The sequence below is a fragment of the Micromys minutus genome, assembly GCF_963924665.1.
Source record: "Micromys minutus genome assembly, chromosome: X".
Taxonomy (NCBI): domain Eukaryota; kingdom Metazoa; phylum Chordata; class Mammalia; order Rodentia; family Muridae; genus Micromys; species Micromys minutus.
The window spans coordinates 112,910,022-112,932,398 of NC_137970.1; the positions used below are offsets into that span (position 1 = coordinate 112,910,022).

The 22,377-nt window shown below is 39.5% G+C and overlaps 1 protein-coding gene across 1 annotated transcript; it reads left to right on the top strand.

Annotated features, from left to right (window-relative positions):
- Positions 1-6,598: 6,598 nt before the first annotated feature.
- On the top strand, positions 6,599-7,495 carry LOC308414317 (ADP/ATP translocase 2-like; the record flags this gene model as incomplete). Its single annotated transcript, XM_080909546.1, is given in 2 exon segments — positions 6,599-6,745; positions 6,749-7,495. Coding segments are annotated over 2 exon segments (894 nt in total).
- Positions 7,496-22,377: the final 14,882 nt, after the last annotated feature.

Below are 22,377 nucleotides of genomic sequence, written 5' to 3' on the forward strand. Positions count from 1 at the left end.
AGACAGCAAAAAGTGGTCAAAGGGATACTAATTGGAAAGGAAAAAATCAAAATATCACTATTTTCAGATGATATAATTGTATACTTAAGTGACCCCAGAAATTCGACCAGAGAACTTCTACAGCTGATAAAGAATTTCAGAAAAGTGGCTGGTTATAAATGAACACATACAAATCAGTAGCCTTCCTCTACTCAAAGGATAAACAGGAAGAGAAAGAAATTAGAGAATGAACACCCTGAACAATACTCACAAGGAATATAAAATAACTTGATGTGACCCTAACCAAACAAGTGAAAGGACTGTATGAAAAGAACTTCAAGTCTCTGAAGAAGAAAATTGAAGAAGATCTCAGAAGGTGGAAAGATCTCCCATGCTTATAGATTGGAAGAATCAACATAGTAAAAATGGCCATCTTGCCTGAGGCAATCTACAGATTCAATGCAATCCCCATCAAAATTCCAACTCAACTCTTCATAGAGTTAGGAAGGGCAATTTGCAAATTCACTTGGAATAATAAAAAATAGGATAGTAAAAAACTGTATCTAAAAACTAGATAGTAAAATATACTATCCAGGATAGTAAACAACTATTGTTTTTTATTCTAAATAATAAGAAAAAACTTCTGGGAGAATTGCCATCCTTTTCCTCATACTGTATTACAGATCAATTATGATAAAAAATTGCATAGTATTGGTACAGAGAAAAGCAGGTAGATTAATGGAATAGAATTAAAGACCCAAAAATGAACCCACACACCTATGGTCACTAGGTCTTTGACAAAGGAGCTAAAACCATCCAGTAGAAAAATGTCAGCATTTTCAAAAATGGTGCTAGTTCAACTGGCAGTCAGCATACAGAAGAATGCAAATTGATCCTTTCTTGTCTCCTTGTACAAAGCTCAAGTCCAAGTGGATTAAATACTTCTACATAAAATCAGGTACACTGAAACTAATAGAAGAGTAAGTGAGTAAGGACTTAGAATACATAGGCATAGGTAAAATTTTCCTGAACAGAACAATAATGGCCGACGAATGGGACCTCATGAAATTGCAAAGCTTCTGTAAAACAAAGGACACAGTAAAAGGACAAAATGATAACCAAAAGATGCAGAAAAGACCTTTACCAATCCTACATCTGATAGGGGGCTAGAATCTAATATATACAAAGAACTCAAGAAGTTAGACTCTAGAGAACCAAATAATCCTATTAAAAATGTGATAAAGAGCTAAACAAAAAAAAATCTCAACTGAGGAATATCAAATGGCTGAGAAGTACCTAAAGAAATGCTCAACATCCCTAGTCATCAGGGAAATGCAAATCAAATCAACCCAGAGATTTCACCTCATACCAGTCAGAATGGCTAAGATCAAAAACACAGGTGACATGGAATACTGGTGAGGGTGTGGACAAAGAGGAAAACTCCATTTTTGGTGGGAATGTAAAACTGGTACAACCACTCTGGAAATCAGTCTGTTGGTTCCTCAGAAAACTGAATATATTACAACCTGAAGACCGAGCTGTACTACTCCTGGGTATATACCCAAAAGATACTTCAACATCTAACAAGGACAAATGTTCCACTTTGTTAATAACAGTCTTATTTATAATAGCCAGAAGCTCTAAGGAACCAGATGTCTGTCAAAAGAGGAATGGATACAGAAATTGTGGTACATATACACAATGGAGTACTAATCAGCTATTAAAAACAATGACTTCAAAAATTCTTAGGAAAATGGAAAGAAATTGAATCTATCAGCCTGAATAAAGTAACCCAGTCACAGAATAACACTCATGGTATGTACTCACTTATAAGAAGATACTAGCCCAAAAAGCTCGGAATACCCAAGATACAATTCACAGAACTTATAAAGCTCAAAGTGGAGGAAGACCAGCATGTGGATGCCTCAGCCCTTCTCAGAAGGGAGAATAAAATGCTCATGGGAGTAAATAAGGGGAAAAATAGCAGAGCAGTTATTGGAGAAAATATCATTCAGAGACTGCCTCACCTGAGGATCCACCCCATATGCGGCCACGAAACCCATGTACTATTGCTGATGCCAAGTAGTGCTTACTGCCAGGAACCAGGTATCGATGCCTCCTGAGAGGCTCTGCCAGAGCCTTACGGATACAGAAGAGGATGCTTGCAGCTAACTATTGGATTGAACATGGGGACCCTAATGAAGGAGCTAGAGAAAGGACTGGAGGAACTGAAAGGGTCTGCAACCCCATGGGAAGAACAATATCAACCAACCAAACCAACCACAGCTTCTAGGGACTAAAATACCAACCACTGAGCACACATGGAGAGACCCCTGGCCCCAGGTGCATATGCAACAGAGGATAGCATTTTCTGACATCAATGGGAAGAGAGGTCTTTGTTCCAGCAAAGGCTTATTTTCCCAGTGTAGGGAAATGCCAAGGTACTGAGGTGGAAAAGAGTGGTTGGGAAAAGGAGCACCTTTATGGAGCCAAAGGGATGGAGAGGGAGGATGGTACTGGGGGAAGGAGATAGCATCTGAAATGTGAATGCAGAGAATAGTCAATAAAAAATTGAAATAAGTAAGCAAAATGTCTCCCACATTCTTCTCTTTCGAGTGCTATTTTATAGGTTGAAGAACTTGTAGGAGGTGCTGCTTGGCTTGGCAGAAGTCGGTTACTAGTGTCAGGCCTTTGAAAGTAAAACTGGCTTCCGAGTTTGCACTCAGGAAAACCACCTTCTAGGTTACTCTTCTCATAGACTGATAGACTGTCGACCTGTCCCATGGACAGTGAAGCTAAGTTTCTGGGGATCAAAACATATGTCAAAGACTTGTGAGGGGTGCCAGATAACTCCAGGCATTTGAACTCAAGAATAAAGCAAAGAAAGAACATTTTATTTGTATTTTTAGAGCAAGCAAAACAGGAAGTGACATTTACATTTGCTTAAGTAAATCAAGTACTGCGAGGGAATGTACCTGGTGTTCTGTCTCATTATTCTTCGTCATGTGAAAAAAGCAAAAAATATTTTTAGCCCATTTTACAGGGCATTTTAAAATGTTTTGTTTTTAGGAGTATTTATTTATCATAACTTATATAATGTTTTAGAAGGTCACCTTGTGGAAAGAACATTCTGTACTCTCTTCCATTCATAGTTTGCTAAGTTCGCATCTTTTTAATATAGGCTCCCACAGATCCGAATTAACTGGCCTATATAAGTTACTGTATATAGAAAAAGAAAGTTTGTAGATGTAATTACACGCAGGATGTGGAAGTATGGAAATTATTCTGAGTGTCCCAGATGTGAGCAGGAGAGGAGAATACAGCTTTATCATGAAGTGATCATAGGTTGGGAGGTTTGGCCTCAAGCTAAGTAACTCTGAGTATCATCATACCTGAAAGAACCAAATAGTGGATTTCATTGTAGGTCCTAATTTTTTTTTTAATTTTTAAAGTCCAGAACTATGGTAAAATATTTTTTAATTGAACAACTTTATTTTAAAAAACAAAGATAAATGTACAGATTTTAAAAGCATTTTTGCATAACAGTATGTGAATACATTTTTTGTCAGTACTTGATTTTTTTAAAGGTTTGGTAGTATACCTTAAAATGTTGCTAATTACAATGAGCATAAAATACATAAAAAACAAGATGTAACCTGGATATAGTCAAAGTTTTCTTGATGTGTAAAGATTAAGCATAATGATTTTTCATCTTTATTTTGGCCTTTATTTTTCTTAAACTTCATATAGTCTGTGAGTTGTTTCTGGGTTGTTCAGAACTTTCTGGGGTTAGCATCCCACTATCAGTGACTGCATATTATGTCTGTTCTTTTGTGACTGGGTTATCTCACTCAGGATGATATTCTCTAGATGCATCCATTTTCCTAGGAATTTCAGAAAGTCATTGTTTCTGATAGCTGGGTAGTACTCCATTGTGTAAATATACCACAATTTTTGTATCCATTCATCTACTGAAGGACATCTGGGTTCTTTCCAGCTTCTGGCTATTATAAATAGGGCTGCTATGAACATTGTGGTGCATGTGTCTCTGCTGTATATTAAAGTGTCTCTGGGGTATATGCCCAGAAGAGGAATAACTGGGTTTACAGGTAGTACTATGTCCAATTTTCTGAGAAATCACCAGACTGATTTTCAGAGTGGTTGAACCAGTTTACAACCCCACCAAGAGTGGGGAAGTGTTCCTCTTTCTCCACATCCTTGCCAGCATCTGCTGTCATCTGAATTTTTGATCTTAGCCATTCTGACTGGTATGAGGTGAAATCTCAAGGATGTTTTGATTTGCATTTCCATGATGGCTAAGGATGTTGAGCATTTCCTTGGATGCTTCTATGCCATTCGATATTCCTAAATTGAGAATGTTTTGTTTAGCTCTGTACCCCATTTTTAATAGGATTGTTTGATTCTCTGGTGTCTAACTTCTTGAGTTCTTTGTATACCTTGGATATTAGGCCTCTATCAGATATAGGGTTGGTAAAGATCTTTTCCCAATCTGTTGGCTTCCGTTTTGTTTTCTTGACAGTGTCCTTAGCTTTACAGAAACTTTGCAATCTCATTAAGTCCCAATTGTCAAATTTGAACTTAGAGCGGGAGCCATTGGTGTTCTGTTCAGGAAACTTTCTCCTGTGCCTATGTGTTCTACGGTTTTCCCTACTTTCTCTTCTAATAGTTTCAGTGTATCTGGTTTAATGTGAAGATCTTTGATCCACTTGCACTTGAGCAAGGAGATAAGAAATGGTCTATTTTCATTCTTCTGCATGCTGAGTGCCAGTTGGACCAACACCATTTGTTGAATAGGCTGTCCTTTTTCCATTGAATGTTTATAGCTCCTTTGTCAAAAATCAAGTGACATTTATGTGAGGGCTCATTTCTGGATCTTCTATTCTATTCCATTGATCCACGTGCCCAATCTCTGTACCAGTACCGTGCAGTTTTTAACACAATTGCCTTGTAATATAGCTTGAGATCAGGGATGGTGAATTTCCTCAGTTTTAGTTGTTATGTCTCCACTTTCCTTTCTGATTTTGATAACTTGAATACTTTCTCTTTGCCCTCTAGTTAGTCTGGCTAAGGGTTTGTCAATCTTGTTAATTTTCTCAATGAACCTGCTCTTGGTTTTGTTGATTCTTTGAATGGTTCTTTTGGTTTCTATTTGCTCAATTTCTGCTTTTAGTTTGATTATTTCTTGCTGTCTACTCCTCTTGGGTGTATCTGCTTCCTTTTGTTCTAGAGCTTTCAAATGTGCTGTCAAGTTGCTAGTGTATGCTTTCTCCAGTTTCTTTTTGGAAGTACTCAGAGCTATGAGTTTTCCTTTCAGTGCTGCTTTCATTGCATTCCATAAGTTTGGGTATGTTGTATTTTCATTTTCATTGAATTCTAGAAAATCCTTAATTTCTTTCTTTATTTCTTCTTTGACCCTGTTATCGTTTAATAGAGCATTGTTTAGTTTCCATGTGTATATGGGTTTTTATTGTCTTTGTTGTTATTAAAGACCAGCCTTAGACCATGATGATCTGATAGGATGCATGGGAGTATTTCAATCTTCTTATATCTATTGAGGCTTGTTGTGTGACCGATTATATGGTCAATTTTGGAGTAGGTGCCATGAGGTGCTGAGAAGAAGGTATATCTTTTGTTTTAGGATGAAATGTTCTGTGAATGTCTATTAATTCCAATTGATTCATAACCTCTGCTAGTTTCACTGCGTTCTTGTTCAGTTTTTGTTTCCATGATCTATCCATTGATGAGAGTGGGGTGTTGAAGTCTCCTACTATTATTGTGTGGGGTGCAATGTATTTTTTTGAGCGTTAGTAGGGTTTCTTTTATGAATACGGGTGCTCTTGTATTTGGAGCATATATGTTAAGGATTGAGAGTTCCTCCTGACAAATTTTCTCTGTAATGAGTAAAAAGTGTCCTTCCTTAACTTTTTTGACAACTTTTGGTTGAAAATCTACTTTATTCGATATTAAAATGGCCACTTCAGCATGCTTCTTGGGGCCATTTGCTTGGAAGGTTTTTTCCAAACTTTTACTCTTAGATAGTGTCTCTCTTTGTCTCTGAGATGAGTTTCCTGCATGCAGCAAAATGCTGAATTCTGTTTATGTATCCAGTCTGATAGCCTATGTCTTTTTATTGGGGAATTGATTCCATTTATGTTAACAAATATTAAAGAATAGTTGTTACTGTTTCCTGCAATTTTTTGCTTTTAGAGGTAGAAATGTGCCTGTGTGTCTTTCTTCTTTTGGTTTTCTTGCTTAGGTATTTTCTTGCTTTTACTAGGATGTAGTTTACCTCCTTGTATTGGGTCTTCCACCTGTAATCCGTTGTAGTGCTGGGTTTGTGGACAGATATTGTGTAAATTCAGTTTTGTCTTGAAATATCTTTGTCTCTCCATCGATGGTGATTGAGAGTTTTGCTGGGTATAGCAGCTTGGGATGGCACTTGTGCTCTCTTAGGGTCTCCATGATGTCTGTCCAGGATCTTCTAGCTTTCAGAGTCTCTGTTAAGAAATCTGGTGTGGCCCAGAGTCCGGGAGTCAAAGCCGGTTGTCAAGCCTGTCCTGTCCCCTACTCGCCTGCCTCTTCTTTTTTTGCTTTCAACATGACAGATGCCGCTGTGTCTTTCGCCAAGGACTTCTTGGCCGGTGGAGTGGCCGCAGCCATCTCCAAGATGGCGGTAGCACCCATCGAGCAGGTCAAGCTGCTGCTGCAGGTGCAGCATGCCAGCAGGCAAATCACGGCAGAAAAGTAATACAAGGGCATTATAGACTGCGTGGTTCGTATCCCCAAGGAACAGGGAGTCCTGTCCTTCTGGCGTGGTAACCTGGCCAATGTCATCAGATACTTCCCCACTCAGGTTCTCAACTTTGCCTTCAAAAATAAATACAAGCAAATCTTTCTGGGTGGTGTGGACAAGAGGACCCAGTTTTGGCGCTATTTTGCAGGGAACCTGGCATCAGGTGGTGCCGCTGGGGCCACATCCTTGTGCTTTGTGTACCGTCTTGATTTTGCCCATACCCGTCTAGCAGCTGATGTGGGCAAAGCTGGCGCTGAAAGGGAATTCAAAGGCCTTGGTGACTGCCTGGTTAAGATCTACAAATCTGATGGGATTAAGGGCCTGTACCAAGGCTTTAATGTGTCAGCACAGGGCATTATCATCTACCGAGCTGCCTACTTCGGTATCTATGACACTGCAAAGGGAATGCTCCCAGATCCCAAGAATACCCACATCTTCATTAGCTGGATGACTGCACAGTCTGTCACTGCTGTTGCTGGCCTGACTTCTTATCCTTTTGACACGGTTCGCCGTCGCATGATGATGCAGTCTGGACGCAAAGGAACTGATATCATGTATACAGGCACGCTTGACTGCTGGCGGAAGATTGCTCGAGATGAAGGAAGCAAGGCCTTTTTCAAGGGTGCATGGTTCAATGTTCTCAGAGGCATGGGTGGTGCCTTTGTCCTTGTCATGTATGATGAGATCAAGAAGTACACATAATTATGTCCTAGGTGTTCTCCCTGAGAACAGGCATGCTGTATAATATACCATATTCTTGAACATTCTGGACAGATTCTCTGGGCTTGTCTGTTGTCAATGGCAACTATTTACCAGTTGAAAAGTGGGAAGCAATAGTATTCATCTGGTCAGTTTTCTCTTTAAGCCATTTCCATAATGACAATAATGATGGGACTCAATTATATTTTTTATTTCAGTCACTCCTGACAATAAAAAATTGAAGAAATAAAAAATATCCAAAACCAAAAAAAAAAAAAAAAAAGAAAGAAAGATGGTGTGATTCTGATTGGTCTGTCTTTATATGTTACATGACCTTTTTCCCTTACTGCTTTTAGTATTCTTTCTTTGCTTTGGGTACTTGGCGTTTTGACTATTATGTGTCGGGAAGAATTTCTTTTCTGGTCCACTCTGACTGCTTTGTCTATGTTTTCCATGTTGTCTTCGGCCCCTGAGATTCTCTCTTCCCTCTCATGTTGGAGATGCTTGCATCTGTGACTACTGATTTCTTTTTTGGGTTTTCTACCTCAAGGGTTGTCTCTTTTAGTGTTCTCTTTATTGTTTCCATTTCCATTTTAAATTCCTTTTTCAATTTCTTCATCTCTTTGGTTCTGTTTTCCTCTAGTTCTTTGATTTCTTTGAGTGTTTATCTTGTTTCCTCAGCTTCTATTTCTTTATGCTTTTCCTCCCATTCTTGTTTAAGCATCTCTATCATCATCTTGAGGTATGATTTCGGGTCTGAGTCTTTTTTTCTAGAGTGTTTGACATTCCACTGTTTGCTGTGATGGGAGAGCTGGGTTCTGGTGTTGCCAGGTTGCCTTGGTTTCCATTGGGTAAGTTCTTTCGCTTTCCTCTTGTCATCTTGTTGTCTGTGATTATATGTGGTCTTGTCAGTGATTGGTTCCAGTCTCTCCTGTGTACCTGGCCTGTGTCCCTGGATCTCTGCTGTTCCAGGTGGCAGATGGACTGAGCGTTTGGTCTGCACAAATGGGCCCTACAGGTGGAAACCTAGTACCTAAGGCAGAGTTCCTGTTCTTCTGAACCAATGTGGGGGGTGGCGTTCTTTCCCTGCGCTCGGCCCAGACCTCTCTGTGCCCAGGCTACTGGCAGTGCAGTCTCACCAGGCCTGCATCCCTGGATCTTTGCTGTTCCTGGTGGCAGATGGCCTGAGCATAAGGTCCGCACTCACGGGCCCTCCCGGTGGAAACCAAGTCCCTATGACAGAGTTCCTGCTCCCCTGAACCAATTGGGGGGTTGCAGTTTCCTTGCACTCAGCCCAGACCTCTCTGCGCCCCGGCTACTCGCAGCACAGTCTCACCAGGCCTGTGTCCCTGGATCTCTGCTGTTCCCGGTGGCCGATAAAATATTTTTTATCACTTGAAGCTAACACAAGTGTGATAATTTGTACCAACGACCATAAGAAATTTAGTCTCTCCATGTTTAACTTTGTTCAATTGCAAACAGCACTAATGATAAAGCTTACTTCCTAGGCTTGTTGTGAGCTAATTGGTATTTGTTAAAGGCCTTTCAAATGGTGCCTTTCATGCTATAATCCCCTTTCCCTTTTAATTATTAGCTATTGTTGTCACAGCCATTACTGTTATCATTACCAACATGTTCTGTATATGCCAGACTATGTGCCTAGGTCTTTTGATATATTTCTTCTTGTAAGTATCTGGGCCCAAAGCTCAAGCTTTATGGATTTTTTTACATTTAATCATGGTTATAAGTATTACATAATTATCACATGAAGTTTGTTTACAGTCTTCACAACTCCTATAGCCTTCCTCCTGCAGGATGTATACCTGTTCACCCAGAAGCCAAGACCCTTGAAGAGAAAGCCTTCATTTGGAGGAAAGGTATTCCTTACTTTTTGAAGAGGCACTTTATCCTCAATGCAGCTCTCACTTCCCTGCTAGAAACAACAGTATAAAATACCACACTGCCTCTTTCCATAATGCAAACAGTATCTTCTCCTACTAGTAGGACCAAAAGACACCATTACCTTTTTTATTTATACTCTGGGCACTGTATGCACACACATACATACATACACACACACACACACACACACACACATTTATATACACATACACATATATATGTATATATATATATTGTATAAATATTGTTTGAATAACTGAATTTTCCTAGAAAGGATGGAGAACAAAATATTATTTCCTAAGCAGAGCTGTTGTTCCCTGCAAAGGTTCTATGTCTATCTTTCCTGGCATCAGCAAGAAAGATGGTATACCCAAAGGAGTCATTCAAATGAAGTACATGAAAGGCAGACTTATGAACAAATCTTGGTTGGTTTAGGTAAATGATATGAAATCAATAAAGGAATGGAGATGTTTGCTACCCATTACCTAGATGAGAAACAGGAAAGAGTAGACAGGACAGCCATTGAAGGGGGGGGGTAACTCTGAGAGAGTGACTACAGTGGGTGGAGTGACTTTTGGTAAAGGAATCTGGTCACTGGCAAGTGATGGCCTGGGCCATGGGGGAGCCAGGAGAATCAAAACTCAAGCCTCTTTTCAACATTTTCTGTCAGTACAGCTTTGTGACTCTACTCAACTGGAAAGAGAGTATTAAGGAGGTCATGTGATGATGGCCACATTGGTTAGTGATGACGGCCACATTGGTTTGCTTCTCAGACATACAGTTGTAAGGAGGAGGGTGAAAAGTGAATCTGGGGGGACCTGTGGAGGACATTCAGCTTGATGAGTGCTCCAAGATTATCTGTTCACATCAGCAGTAAGTTGAAAACTATGACTTTCAATGAATCCGGGCTTGTTCACTTAGGACTTGATCCTCTAAACCTCAAAGATTAGCAATGCCTCTAGGAATACACCATCAGCATTCTTGGAACTTCTGACCATTTTCCTTCTTCCATTGTCAGTGGGTTTGAAAAGTGGAATATCTCTAACATTGTTTAATTCTTTTAATTAATTTTTGTGCCACTTCATTTTTAATTATACTTCCCACAGGCCATAAATGAGTTAATATGGGAGATAAATGAATAAAATCTCTGTAGTGTTCCTGCAGGCTATACTTATCCACTTATGCAAAATTAGAACCAAACTCTATAGAGTCTTCTGAAACTTCTGGTTGACTATAAATTAGAATTAGAAATCACCAAACCCCCTCTTGGGAGATGAAATTTAATTGCCTGGAGAAAAGTTGGCTAGAGGTAGAAGGATTCTAATTGTCAGTCTCAGATATTACCAGCAACATGATCCTGGCTTAGCAAGGTTAGAAAGATCGGAGTTATTTGGCCTTATGCCCTTCAGGTGACCACGTACCAGTGTTTTCTATTTGTGAAACATACATCAGCAAGGTTTATTCATGAAGGCTTGGCCTCTGAAGAAAGCCAGATAGAGCTGTTTTTCTAGATCTATATGGCCTTGTCTATGTCATTGAACCATTCTGAGCCTCAGCTTACCCTCATCAAGAGTGCAGTGGTCATATATGTTCCATATATGTTCCTATAAGGGAACAAATGTTCCCGGAAGGCTCGGTGTTCTGCTTGGCAATGTGTTCTCATTTCATAAGTGATGTCCTAAAGGATGGACTAACAAGAGATGGGCCTTAAGAACCTTTCTACCTCTGGAAGGCAATGTCTTATGGCACCAACTTCAGCCTTTCTCTTTCCCAAGCATGAAATTATTGAGGAATTTTTAATTCATTGGGAGTGATCTATTATTTCAATTTTTCGAAGCTGTAGAAATAACAATTTTTAAAAATTAAAAAAGAAAGAAAGCAAATAATTCAATCAAAAATGAGCTAAAGAGATGGACAAAGAGTTCTCAATCTAGATTTATATGTAACAGTCTTTTACCGTGGTTTTCTACAAGTTCTCTCTCAGGTACATACAAGTTCATGGCAATATACTCAAGGATTTTTTCCTCAAGTCACTCAATTTCTGATACAGCTAAACATACCTTTGAAATGGATAGACTGTTCAGTTTAATCAATTGAGAAAATATGCCTTGAATGTGTGTGTGTGTGTGTGTATGTGTGTGTGTGTCTGTGTGTGTGCAGAAGACTGTACTTTAGCACCCCTTTTCAAGTTAGTAACTCTCACTTCAACATTTCTGTGTACTTTTCTACTTACATCTACTCTTGCCTTCCTATGGTCCATAGTCTATGAGGAAAAAAAAAACAAACTTGTTTAATGACCTTGTTAAAAAAACTAAACAAGGACTGGGTGGTGAGACGAAGGAACAGGCAGAGGGAGAACATTTGTCTAGCTTGGGTAATCCATGATTTCCTCTTGCTCGCAATCTTCCAGGATTCATACTGAAGTAGGTATAAAACCCCAAACCTTTCCCATGGCTTTCATAGCACTGTGAGACCCGGCCTCCCTCCACTGGCTCTTCCTCTTCTGTTCCCCTGCTCTCTCAGTATGATCCACCCAATCTCAGCTGTCAGCATCTCCCTGCGTCTGGCTGCAGTATTCTCAATTTGCCATGCTCCTTAGAGTCCATTCACAGCTCAGTGACCAGACTGAGCCTCGAAAAACATAAATCTGATCATTTAAACTTTAAGTCCTTTAATAGCTTCCCTTCCTAAGTGGAACAGAATCTAAACTCTTTGGTATGCAAAGCCCTTTGTGACTTGATCTCTAACTGCCCTTCTCTTCTAAGCCATCCATCTTCTACTAGCAGTGAGATTTTTTTTTTAAATTCCAGGAGCAGAAGGTAGTTTAAGGGGCGTGTGCAGCCAATGAACCCTTTATTTAGTGAGCATGTCTTGGGTCCCCTCTATGTGTCAGTATAGGAGTCCGAAGATGAAGCACATCTTCCCTCAAGGACTCCCCACTCTCGTGGAAGTTATCTGATGAGGATAAAGAGACTGTATCTATCTACCTGGAGATTTTGGAGATGACCTTGGACAGCTCCTAAAACCTTTTTATGTACTGTGTAGACTCAAATTTATCATTAATTGTAGCATCTTTCAAAAATTTTTAATTAAAAAAAATTTTATGTAAATAAATTTTATTTTTAATTTCAAGTTAAATCTACTTTCCACTGATGGTGCAAAAAATATACCTATGGGGATTCATGTGAGCCATTCACTTTTACACTCAGTTTCCTATGAAAAGAATATTAGTAGTGTTCTAAGGTTGATGGAAACTATGTAATGCTATGTTAAATTTTACCAACAACCTTTTTATTCAAGTTTTCTTCTTAAGGTCAGGCCAGCTCACTGACATTTACTTACTGTAAGCTTTTTTCTTTTTCCTCCTCCTCTTCCTCTTCCTCCTCCTCTTCCTCTTCCTCCTCCTCTTCCTCTTTCTATTTGTTCAATAAAACACACTTGAAAATAACTCTGAAATAGCTACTCCCTTTCAGGAATTTACTGTAAATTATCTAGTAAATCACCATTTTAAGATAGTCTTTTAACACTCACTCTGTGCCAATGGTTCTAATTATAATAGTGAGGGGATAGTGACCTTTGGACATTTGAGAAAGACAACATGTCTGGGGGCCATTTTACATTAAACACACACACACACAACTTTCCACTAGTGTGCATCCCAGTGGACTAGCACTACTTTATTTCTTCAGTTTCCTCTCTCATTTTTTTAATTAAATGTCTTCTAATAGTATGCATGTTCATTGAAACCACTAGTTTCTTTACTTTCCCTGAATTATTAGTTCATCTCACTTCTTTCTAAAAGTGTTTTAAATGTTTATTTATTTTTGTTTTATGCAGGAGTATTTTGACTCTGTGTATAGGAGTGAACCACATGGTTACAGTGCTCTCAGAGGCTAGAAAATGGTATCAGATCCCCCACAAGTGGAGTTACAGATGGTTGTGAGCTTCTAGGTGGGTGCTTGGAACCAAACCCAGGTTGTGATGGTTTGTATATGCTCAGCCAAGGAAATGGCTCTATTAGAAGGTGTGGCCTTGTTAGAGTGGGTATGGCCTGGATGGAGTAAGTGTGTCACTGCAGGTGTGTCACTGTGGGTGTTGGCTTTAATACCCTTGTCCTAGCTGCCTGGAAATCAGTATTCTGCTAGCAACCTTCAGATGAAGATGTAGAACTCTCAGCTCCTCCTGCACCATGCCTGCCTGGACGCTGCCATGCCCCCACCTTGATGATAATGGACTGAACCTCTGAACCTGTAAGCCAGCTCCAATTTAGTGTTGTCCTTATAAGATTTGCTTTAGTCATGGTGTCTCTTCACAGCAATGAAATGACAAAGCATAATAAAGTATCATTAATAGTGTGAGGGATTGGTGCTTGCCCGTGGGATGGGTCTCAACTTGGGGCAGTCATTGGCTGGCCATTCCCTCTGTGTCCTCTATCTTTGTCTCTGCACACCTTGTAGGCAGGACACATTTAGGGTCAAAGGTTTGGTAGGTAGATTGCCGTCCTTATCCCTCCACTTAGAGTCCTGACTGGCTACAGAAATAGACCACTTCAGGATCTGTACACCCTACTGCTAGGAGTCTCAGAGAGTTGTCCTCATGGCCCTTCTGAGCCTCTCCCTGTCTTATATCTCTGGCATGTCCCAGAGATTTTCTGCCTCACCTTCACCACCACGGATCTCCCTTCTCTCTCCCCTGCTCTACCTATATATAATTTCCTCCCTCCCCGTTCTCCTCCCCCATCCTCTCTTCCACCAGGTTCCTTCCTTTCATCAACTTTCTATACCTATTTTATTTTCCATTCTGAGAAACATTCAGCCATTTTCCTTTGTGTTCTTCTTGTTATTTGGCCTTTTATGGGTCTGTCGATTATCCTGCACTTTATGGCTAATATCCACTTATCAGTGAGTACATACCAATGCATGGACCTTCAGGTCTGGGTTACCTCAGGATGATATTTTCTAGTTCTATTCATTTGCCTGTGAAATTCATAACTTTGTTGTTGTCTAGCCTCAGTGGGAGAGGATTACCTAATACTGAAGTGACTTGGTGTGTGTGTGGGGGGGAGTGTGACACCCAGAGGAGGGCAGGTGAAATGGGGAAAGGGTTTGTGTGAGGGTGTACTTGGGAAGAGAGGAAGGATTGATATTGGGTTGTAAAGTTAATAAATACATTTTAAAACTACTTTGTGCATGCTACTATACAAGAATTCTGTGCATATCAAATTTAATATTTTAAGACTGTCGTCTAGTTTATACATATGAGTAGGATACAGCATGCAGTATAATATTTTAATACATGCATACCTTGCAGAATTATTCTGGCAAACGAAGTAATAAACATTTCTTCTCGTTTCTGCATGTTTAGAGCCTTAAGCTCCTAGTTCTTTATAAAATACATATTAGGCTACCGTGACTGGTTAACCCTCTGTGGTACAGAACACTAGTGTTATCCTCTAAACAATGTCAAAAGACGGTCAGGATTTCTGTTAGCACTCGTTTTGGTAACCTTGTGTCCTAAAGTGCTAAAAAGTAACATCATAAAATCATTGGCTTTAGTGCTTATTACATTTCTCACGGTAATATGGAAAACTTTCCTTGGAAAAACAGATGCAAACTTCAAGAAAGGGAACAGTTTTGTGAGCTGGGATGTGAGCAATGCTGAGTTTCATTGCTGATCACTGCAGGACATTGGATCTTGCTCACCACCATGTGCTATTGTTCCTAGTTTGGAGCCATTTTAACTGGGTCTTCCCACGGGGATTCCAGTGAAGGTATCACTCAGGCTCAGACCCCAAGGGAGCTGTGAGGTAATTACCAGTAATTCAGAACTACCAAATTATGGTTATGTTTGACACATTGATAACATTCAAATCTAAAACTCAGGAACCTTAATTCTCTCCCCCGCCTTCTCTCTGGAATGAAGTTACAGAGATTCAAAGGGTTAAACTTCTGAAGGTTAATCAGAAGGTTAAGTAAGTAGCATCTTCAGCTTTGGAGTGAGGAAAGGATTCTGGAAGCAGCCATGACACTTGGCAGCCACTTGAGTTTAGAGAGTCCCTCTGGCCACTCCTTGTCCACCTTCAATGGCATTTCTCATGTCTGTGTTTCTGTCCTTCAATGGCATTTCTCATGTCTGTGTTTGTGTCCTTCAATGGCATTTCTCATGTCTGTGTTTCTGTTTCCATTTACCAACTGAAGATATGGTGCTGAGAAGAGTTTGAAATTTATCCAGACATAAAGCTTTGGCCTGGGGAGTAATGTGCATCCCAGTTTCCCACATGGGCTTTCAGTGGAGACTGCAGACTACGACTTACTAGGTAGGCTCCCAACATTTTAGAGACGGTAGTGGTATCGAGCATTCCGACTGCTAGAATCTCACCTCAAGAGCTATTTCTCAGTTCTTAGACTCTAGAATCTAGCCCAGTGTTGGCTAGCTGCAGTCTGTCTCTATTTTGTCATCCAAATGCAAATAAATAAACCATTAAATGTTAGCAAAAGGAAGCGGCTCCGACATCATAGGGTCTGTAAATGTGAGAAAAGAGCAGTGTTTGAGTTCCCTGGGTCTCTGTGCCGTGCTCTTTCAACTGTGTCCTCCTCCTCTTCCTCCTCCTCCTCCTCCTCCTCCTCCTCCGCCTCCTCCTCCTCCTCCTCCCCCTCAACTTTATTCTGATTTGTTTTCCAGCCCCAAGAAAATAATTTTCACACATGGGTTCATCCTCTGTTATTTTGCCCAAGGCTTATCTTCTGTAATTTGATTACATCTTGTCTCACTGAGAAAGTAATCTTAGCAAGTGCTTAGCTCTAATAGTTGCCTCCCCAGTGTGGACTCCTAGTGCCCACTCACACATATCATGGAGCAGTTCATAGCCATGAGATTTCTACTTCCTGTTTGCTTGGAGACATAGATGTACTTCACATATACTTTGAGTAGAAAAGTAGAGGTGGGAAAAAGAATGTATAGTGAAAAATGTACTCACATGGAATGTTTAAGGTGGTGATTGGGTTTAGCAGGTTTCCTAGAAGCAATGTGTTGTTTATCCTTACAAATATCCATTCATCTTTGAAGACCCATCTTAGATTACACCCCCTTCTAGGACTTATTTTCTGTCCCACCCCAGGCAGATTTTATCTCTTTCTTTATCCTCTGCAATCATTGTGGTTTTGTCTAACACTCTTCTTAGATATTTATTATGAATTGCCTTATATTAAAGTTATTTTCTGTAATGCAAAGGGACTACACTCTCAAGGAACAGCCACCAATTTTTCCTTATCTCTGCATCATCCAGCCTTAGTGTAATTCCTGGAGAAGAAGAAGTGCTCAATCACTATTTCCTGGGGTGAATTGAAAATCAACTGTGTTATAACTTTGAAATTTGTTGCAGCGTCATTTTTGACAAAGTCCTGTAGGTGATTAATGAAACTGTTTACATTTTGGAGTTAAATAAGGGTGGGGGAATGATATATTGGTACCTTCCAGTTACACACATTTTACCAAAGTTTTAAATGTCAGGCTTTGGTTGATGAGTGTACTTTAGGTTTGTGCCTCTTCTACTATCTATCCTATATGCTGTTCTAACCCCTCACCATGCAGGGTAAGCAACAGACACTACTGAAGCATCCTTGAATTTATCCTTAAAATTATTAAAAAGGATAAATGTGTGGAGTCTATGAAATATGACTCCTAGAATATGATGGAAGAACTGCTATTTCTAAGATCAGCAATCCAACTGCCATATCCAAGCCCACATTACTGTTTCTGTGTTTCTGGATTCAGGAAGGTGGCATTTTCCTACCTACTTACCTCTTACCCTCCATAGAGAAGATGCCTTGTGTTCTGGCTAGTTTAATGTTAACTTGACATAAGCTAAAGCCATCTAAGAAACTTTATTTGAGAAAATGCCTCCATAAGTCTGACTGTAGGTCATTTTTTAAATTCGTGGTTAATGGGGAAGGGTCCAATCCACGGTAGATGATGCCATCCCTAGGCTGATGGCCCTGGGTTCTATAAGAAAGCAGAGAGAGCAGGCAATGAGGAGCAAGCCAGTAAGCAGCACCCATTTGAGGCCTCTGTAACAAGTCTTACCACCTGGCCCTGGCCCTCTGTGAGTTCTTGTCCTGAACTCATTCAACAATGAACAGTGATGTGGAAGTATGAGCCAAATAAAGTAAACCCTTTATTCCCCAACTTGCTTTTTGGTCACAGTGTTTCATTGCAGTAATAGAAACCCTAACTAATACACATGGGAAATGAGACATGGATTCTGACCAACAATTGATAGGGAATTGACATAGGTGACCAGTGTGAAGTCAAATGTCTCTGACATCTAGCTTGCCAGTGGGAAATAATTATAAGAGTGGAGAAATGGTCTACATTTTGCTTCTACCTCCAAAACTATAATTAAGTGCATCTGGCTGCAGGAATTTATTTTACGTCAAGGACTTAGCTATGAGAGAGAGTAGAAAATGTAGTTTCTATCTTTGTAATCCTGGAATACAGAAAGAGGCATCTAATTGGAGACTGAATGAGGTGATATAAAATATTCTTACAAGATAATTCTGGGTTAGTTTGTTGGTCTTGAGTGGTTGTAGCACAGAAGATGTTTCTGACCTACAGTCAGATTGGAATACCATCTTAAAATCATAATTATGTTAGCCATTATCTTCCAAGTCCACAGCAAAAGAAGCTTCAAGGGGATTATGTGGCCCTCTTTTATGTATGTTATCCAACCAGGGATGGACCTAGTGATGGTTCCCATGTACTTTTCTCAGGAGCATACATAGGCACATAGAAGTTTCATATGAGAAACATTAACTTCCACAGAAGCAGAACTGGAAAGTCATCTGGAAGATTCAGGACCAGGGGAGACATTGTAGGCTATATATGAGGTAAAACTTTTATTAAATCAGCTCTTTAGGAAGATGAACATACAATGAGCAAATATATAACATTAAACAGACACTTCCAACAGAAGGAGAGAATGAATGGCAGCCTCTGCGAGAACTTGGAGAAAGTAGTTATCTGTGTTCTTATTGCCATTAATTCAAGGTTAGTTCCACTTCGAGTTCGCCATATTCTCTTCATTTTCCTTGAAGATAACCTGGGTTCAAGGCAACTGCAATGAAGCAAATGGAGCATGACTAGAATTATGTCAGAAGAGAAAATAGATGGGAGACGGATTTCATCCATGAGACATGTGGCAAATTTAGTGTTCAATTTATCTTCTTATTCCCTATTCCTGATCAACCAGAAAGAGTACATTTCCCAATATTTCTGAGAGAGCTATTCAAAGTCCTTATCACAAGGAATGAGCTAACACTATGTGCCACCTCTAGTCTAGGCACCCTTGTCTTCATTCATGAGGTTGGATATCTAGGCATCACACTGTGGGACTCTGAGCTACTTGGGGAAAGGTTGCCAAGTGGTTTTGTATAAATTTTATTACACTACAACATGGCCTTTGTTGTATGACAAATTGATGGTTGACTTGAGAAGTAGGTCTAAAATGGCAGTACACAGTCACTCCCCCATTAAACACTGACAGGTTACATGGGTCATGCTCCCATAACCAGGGTTGATTTGTAACAATGTTCCATGTGTTAAACTACAGAAATACTTTACTCATGAATGACCAGAACTTCCATGTTCTGTCAGCTGGCAAGAATATCTTTAATATTATTTTAATGTGGCAAAAATTACCAGTTATTTGAAAGAGCTATTTTCAATGGGGTAAGTTCCAAATGGGAATTTTCCTTACAATATATTTCTGAAAAAAACCAGTTGTTATACTTAATTTTTTTTCTGTATAAAAGTTAATAGTTCTCCCTTATGTCAGAAGTTTCCTTCTACCTGACAATTCTATAAAATTTAGTGGATGAGTATGTCATAAAAATTCCAAGGAAGTGACCCTCTTCTCTGCCATTTTATCTCTGCAGCCAACAACAGTACCTGTTGTGCATTCAGAAAGTTCTTGTTGAAGGAGATGAAATGAAGTCAAGCTTTCATATCTTTGGTATAACACAAGTTAACTTTAAAAATCACTGTAAGGGATTTAAGGGATAGATAGGTCAGTGGTAAAGTACTTTCTCAGCATGTGTAAGGTCCCAAATTTAATCTTCAGGATCACAAAAATCACTTTAAAATCTTTTCAGCTAGCCAAGATCTATAAATTGGTCTCATGAGTATCTCCAGAGATTGATAAAAATCTAGAACAAAGTATACAAAAGTAACGATCACAAGCAACACTAGTATGTATAGAGGTTCAAGTTCCCTTGGCTAGTCCCTTGGTTTTGTTTTGTGTGTGTGTGAACTTGGGCAAATACATTCAGTCAGCCTCAATTTCCTAATTTATAAATGAGAAATAGATTTGTTGTTCATTCTGCCTCAGAGATCTGTGAATCTCAAATAACCCAGAAGATATGGAAGAACTTTGTAAGTGTATATGTGTATAAAGCACTCATGTGAGATACATATGTACATATAAATGAAATAATAGCTTTGTAGAAACCAACTCATTCTTTGTAGAACACAAAGTCTTATTTTTCCTATGGCATCTGCGTATTTATATTAACCTGTTTGGACACATTGTCCCAAATTCTATTTCTTTTTTTTTAAGTTTTAGTTTTTCATGTATATAAATATTTTGTCTTCGTTTATGTCTGTGGACCACACATGTGCTTATGCCTGGTGTCTGCAAAGGTCAGAAGAGGATATCATATCTCATGAAACCAGAGGTATTGATGGTAGTACACCACCATGTGAGTGCTGGAAACTGAACTCTGGTCCTCTGTCAGAGCAATACATGTTCTTGATCACTGAGCTCTCTTTCCTGCACCCAAATTCTATTTCAGTGCAAGGGAAATTCACAGCCATATCTGTATAATTGGTGACACATGTCTAATGTAAAGAGATGTAGTTCATCTACATGTACATCCCAAGATAGACAGTAAAGGATAGAGATACTGTAGAGAAGTTTGTTGGGATTTTGCAAATCTTCTAGCATTTAATGTCTCAAAAAATCTGTTTAATAAGCACAGGAAACAGAGGGGCCAGAACAGAAGATGGGTGTTTGCATATACCATATAATATAAGTGTACCTATGTTGCCTTATTCTGCATGATTGCTGAGTTCTTAGTACATCATATTTTGGAGTTTAGTTTCTCCTTTACATAATGTGCAAGAAGTACTTTCTCCTATATTCATACCAAAAATTCATGCTTAGGAAATAATACTCCTCTGATTTGATAAAGAGAAACCCCTCCTCCCCTCTCCCCACTTTTGGAATAGAGCTGTCTATCCTGGAAGTCTCCTTCAGTAGTAGCTCCCAACTTATGGGTTTCTCAACCCTTGGGGGTTGTACAACTCTTTCAGAGAAGTCACAAATCAGATACCCTGCATATCAGATATTTTCATCACAATTCATAAAGGTAGAAAAATTACAGTTATGAAATAGAACAAAATTAATTTTATGGTTGGGGGTCAGCACCACATCAGGAATGGTATTAAAGGGTTGCACCATTAAGAAGATTGAGAACCACTTCTTTATGTAGAACAGGCTGTCTTTGAACTCTGCTTTCCTAGTACTGGGATTAAAGTGAGTAACTATTGCAGGCACTACACACAACCCCGAACTTACTCCCTGATTTTTATTTCTTGAGTGCTCTTCCCTGGTCCCAGTCCTATATGAATCAAAGGCATGGTGTTATATAAGATAAGATCCCTGCTCTCCGGGGATCAAAGTGAAACCATGGCTAATCAGAAAGAGCGTCTTGGAGTCTTCTCTCTTCTTCCCCCCTCTCTTCTTCCCTCCTCTATTACTCTCTTCCTCTGTCACTTCCTGAGGCTTCCCTTGAACTCACTATATAACTCAATCTAGTCTCAAACTCACAACAATACTTTTTCTGCCTTAGCCCCTCAAGTGTTGAGGTTTTAGTTTCCCATTGATACAGAACAAGTAAAATTAAAAATTAAAATTAAAAATCATATCCTTTATCACCTCAAAGTGCTATAGGACATGATTCAGACAGTTTCTTAAGCTCTCTGCTTCAGAAGGCTGGACTCAAGATACCAGCCAAGGTGCTAGAAGGATGACTAAGCAGTTGATAGTGCTCACATCTGTTCTACAGTTTCAGTTTACAGCACCCACCTGGCAGCTCACAACTATCCATAACTCTAGATCTAAAGAGTCAACATCCTCTTCTGGCTTCCTTGGGTACCCGCCACAAAACAAAAATAAGTGAAAAATCTGTGTCAGTCTTCTCTCCAATCAGCTAAAGTTTGTTCTTTAAGGTACTCACCTGGTTAAACCAAGTTTATTATTATCCAAGTTCAGCTTCACCTGCCATAAGATGCCACAGGGACATGGCAATAATAGCTCATTACATTCACAGCCTGCGCTCTTCAGGGAGTGATACAGGGCCCATACATGAGAAGGCAGGACTCTGAGGACCCCCTTAGCCTTTTATTATGAATGAAAAATAATCCTAGAAAACAAGGTATAAATGCTTGAGAATCAGGTTGGAGATGCCTGGAAGGACCTTCCTGTGATTCCAGTGTCTTGGTCTTGTTTCCTTTGCCTAAGGAGCATTAGTGGTCCCTTGTTTGAATTACTGAACATCAAAAAAGGGATCCTTTAGAGAACTTCATATCTATATTTAACTTTGTATCTCAGACAATATGTAACCTAGAAATTGTGTTTTGTATGGCAAAATTGAGTAGGTGTTCTGTAATTCATAGATGACAAGCACCATACTTGACTTCACATCATTCCTATTTTCAAACAAAGCAATCCAGACAACAAACTTCCCCTGACTTGCAGATTTTTGACATATTACTCCCTCAAATTCCTAGATTTAGAAAAGATTCATTTATAATCCACAACCCCCCCTCGTTTCTCTGCTTAAAAATTAATTTCTACTCTCTACCTGCCACTCCCACAAGTCTATTTGGTTTGATATTAAAGAATACACTGACCTGGATTTAAATAG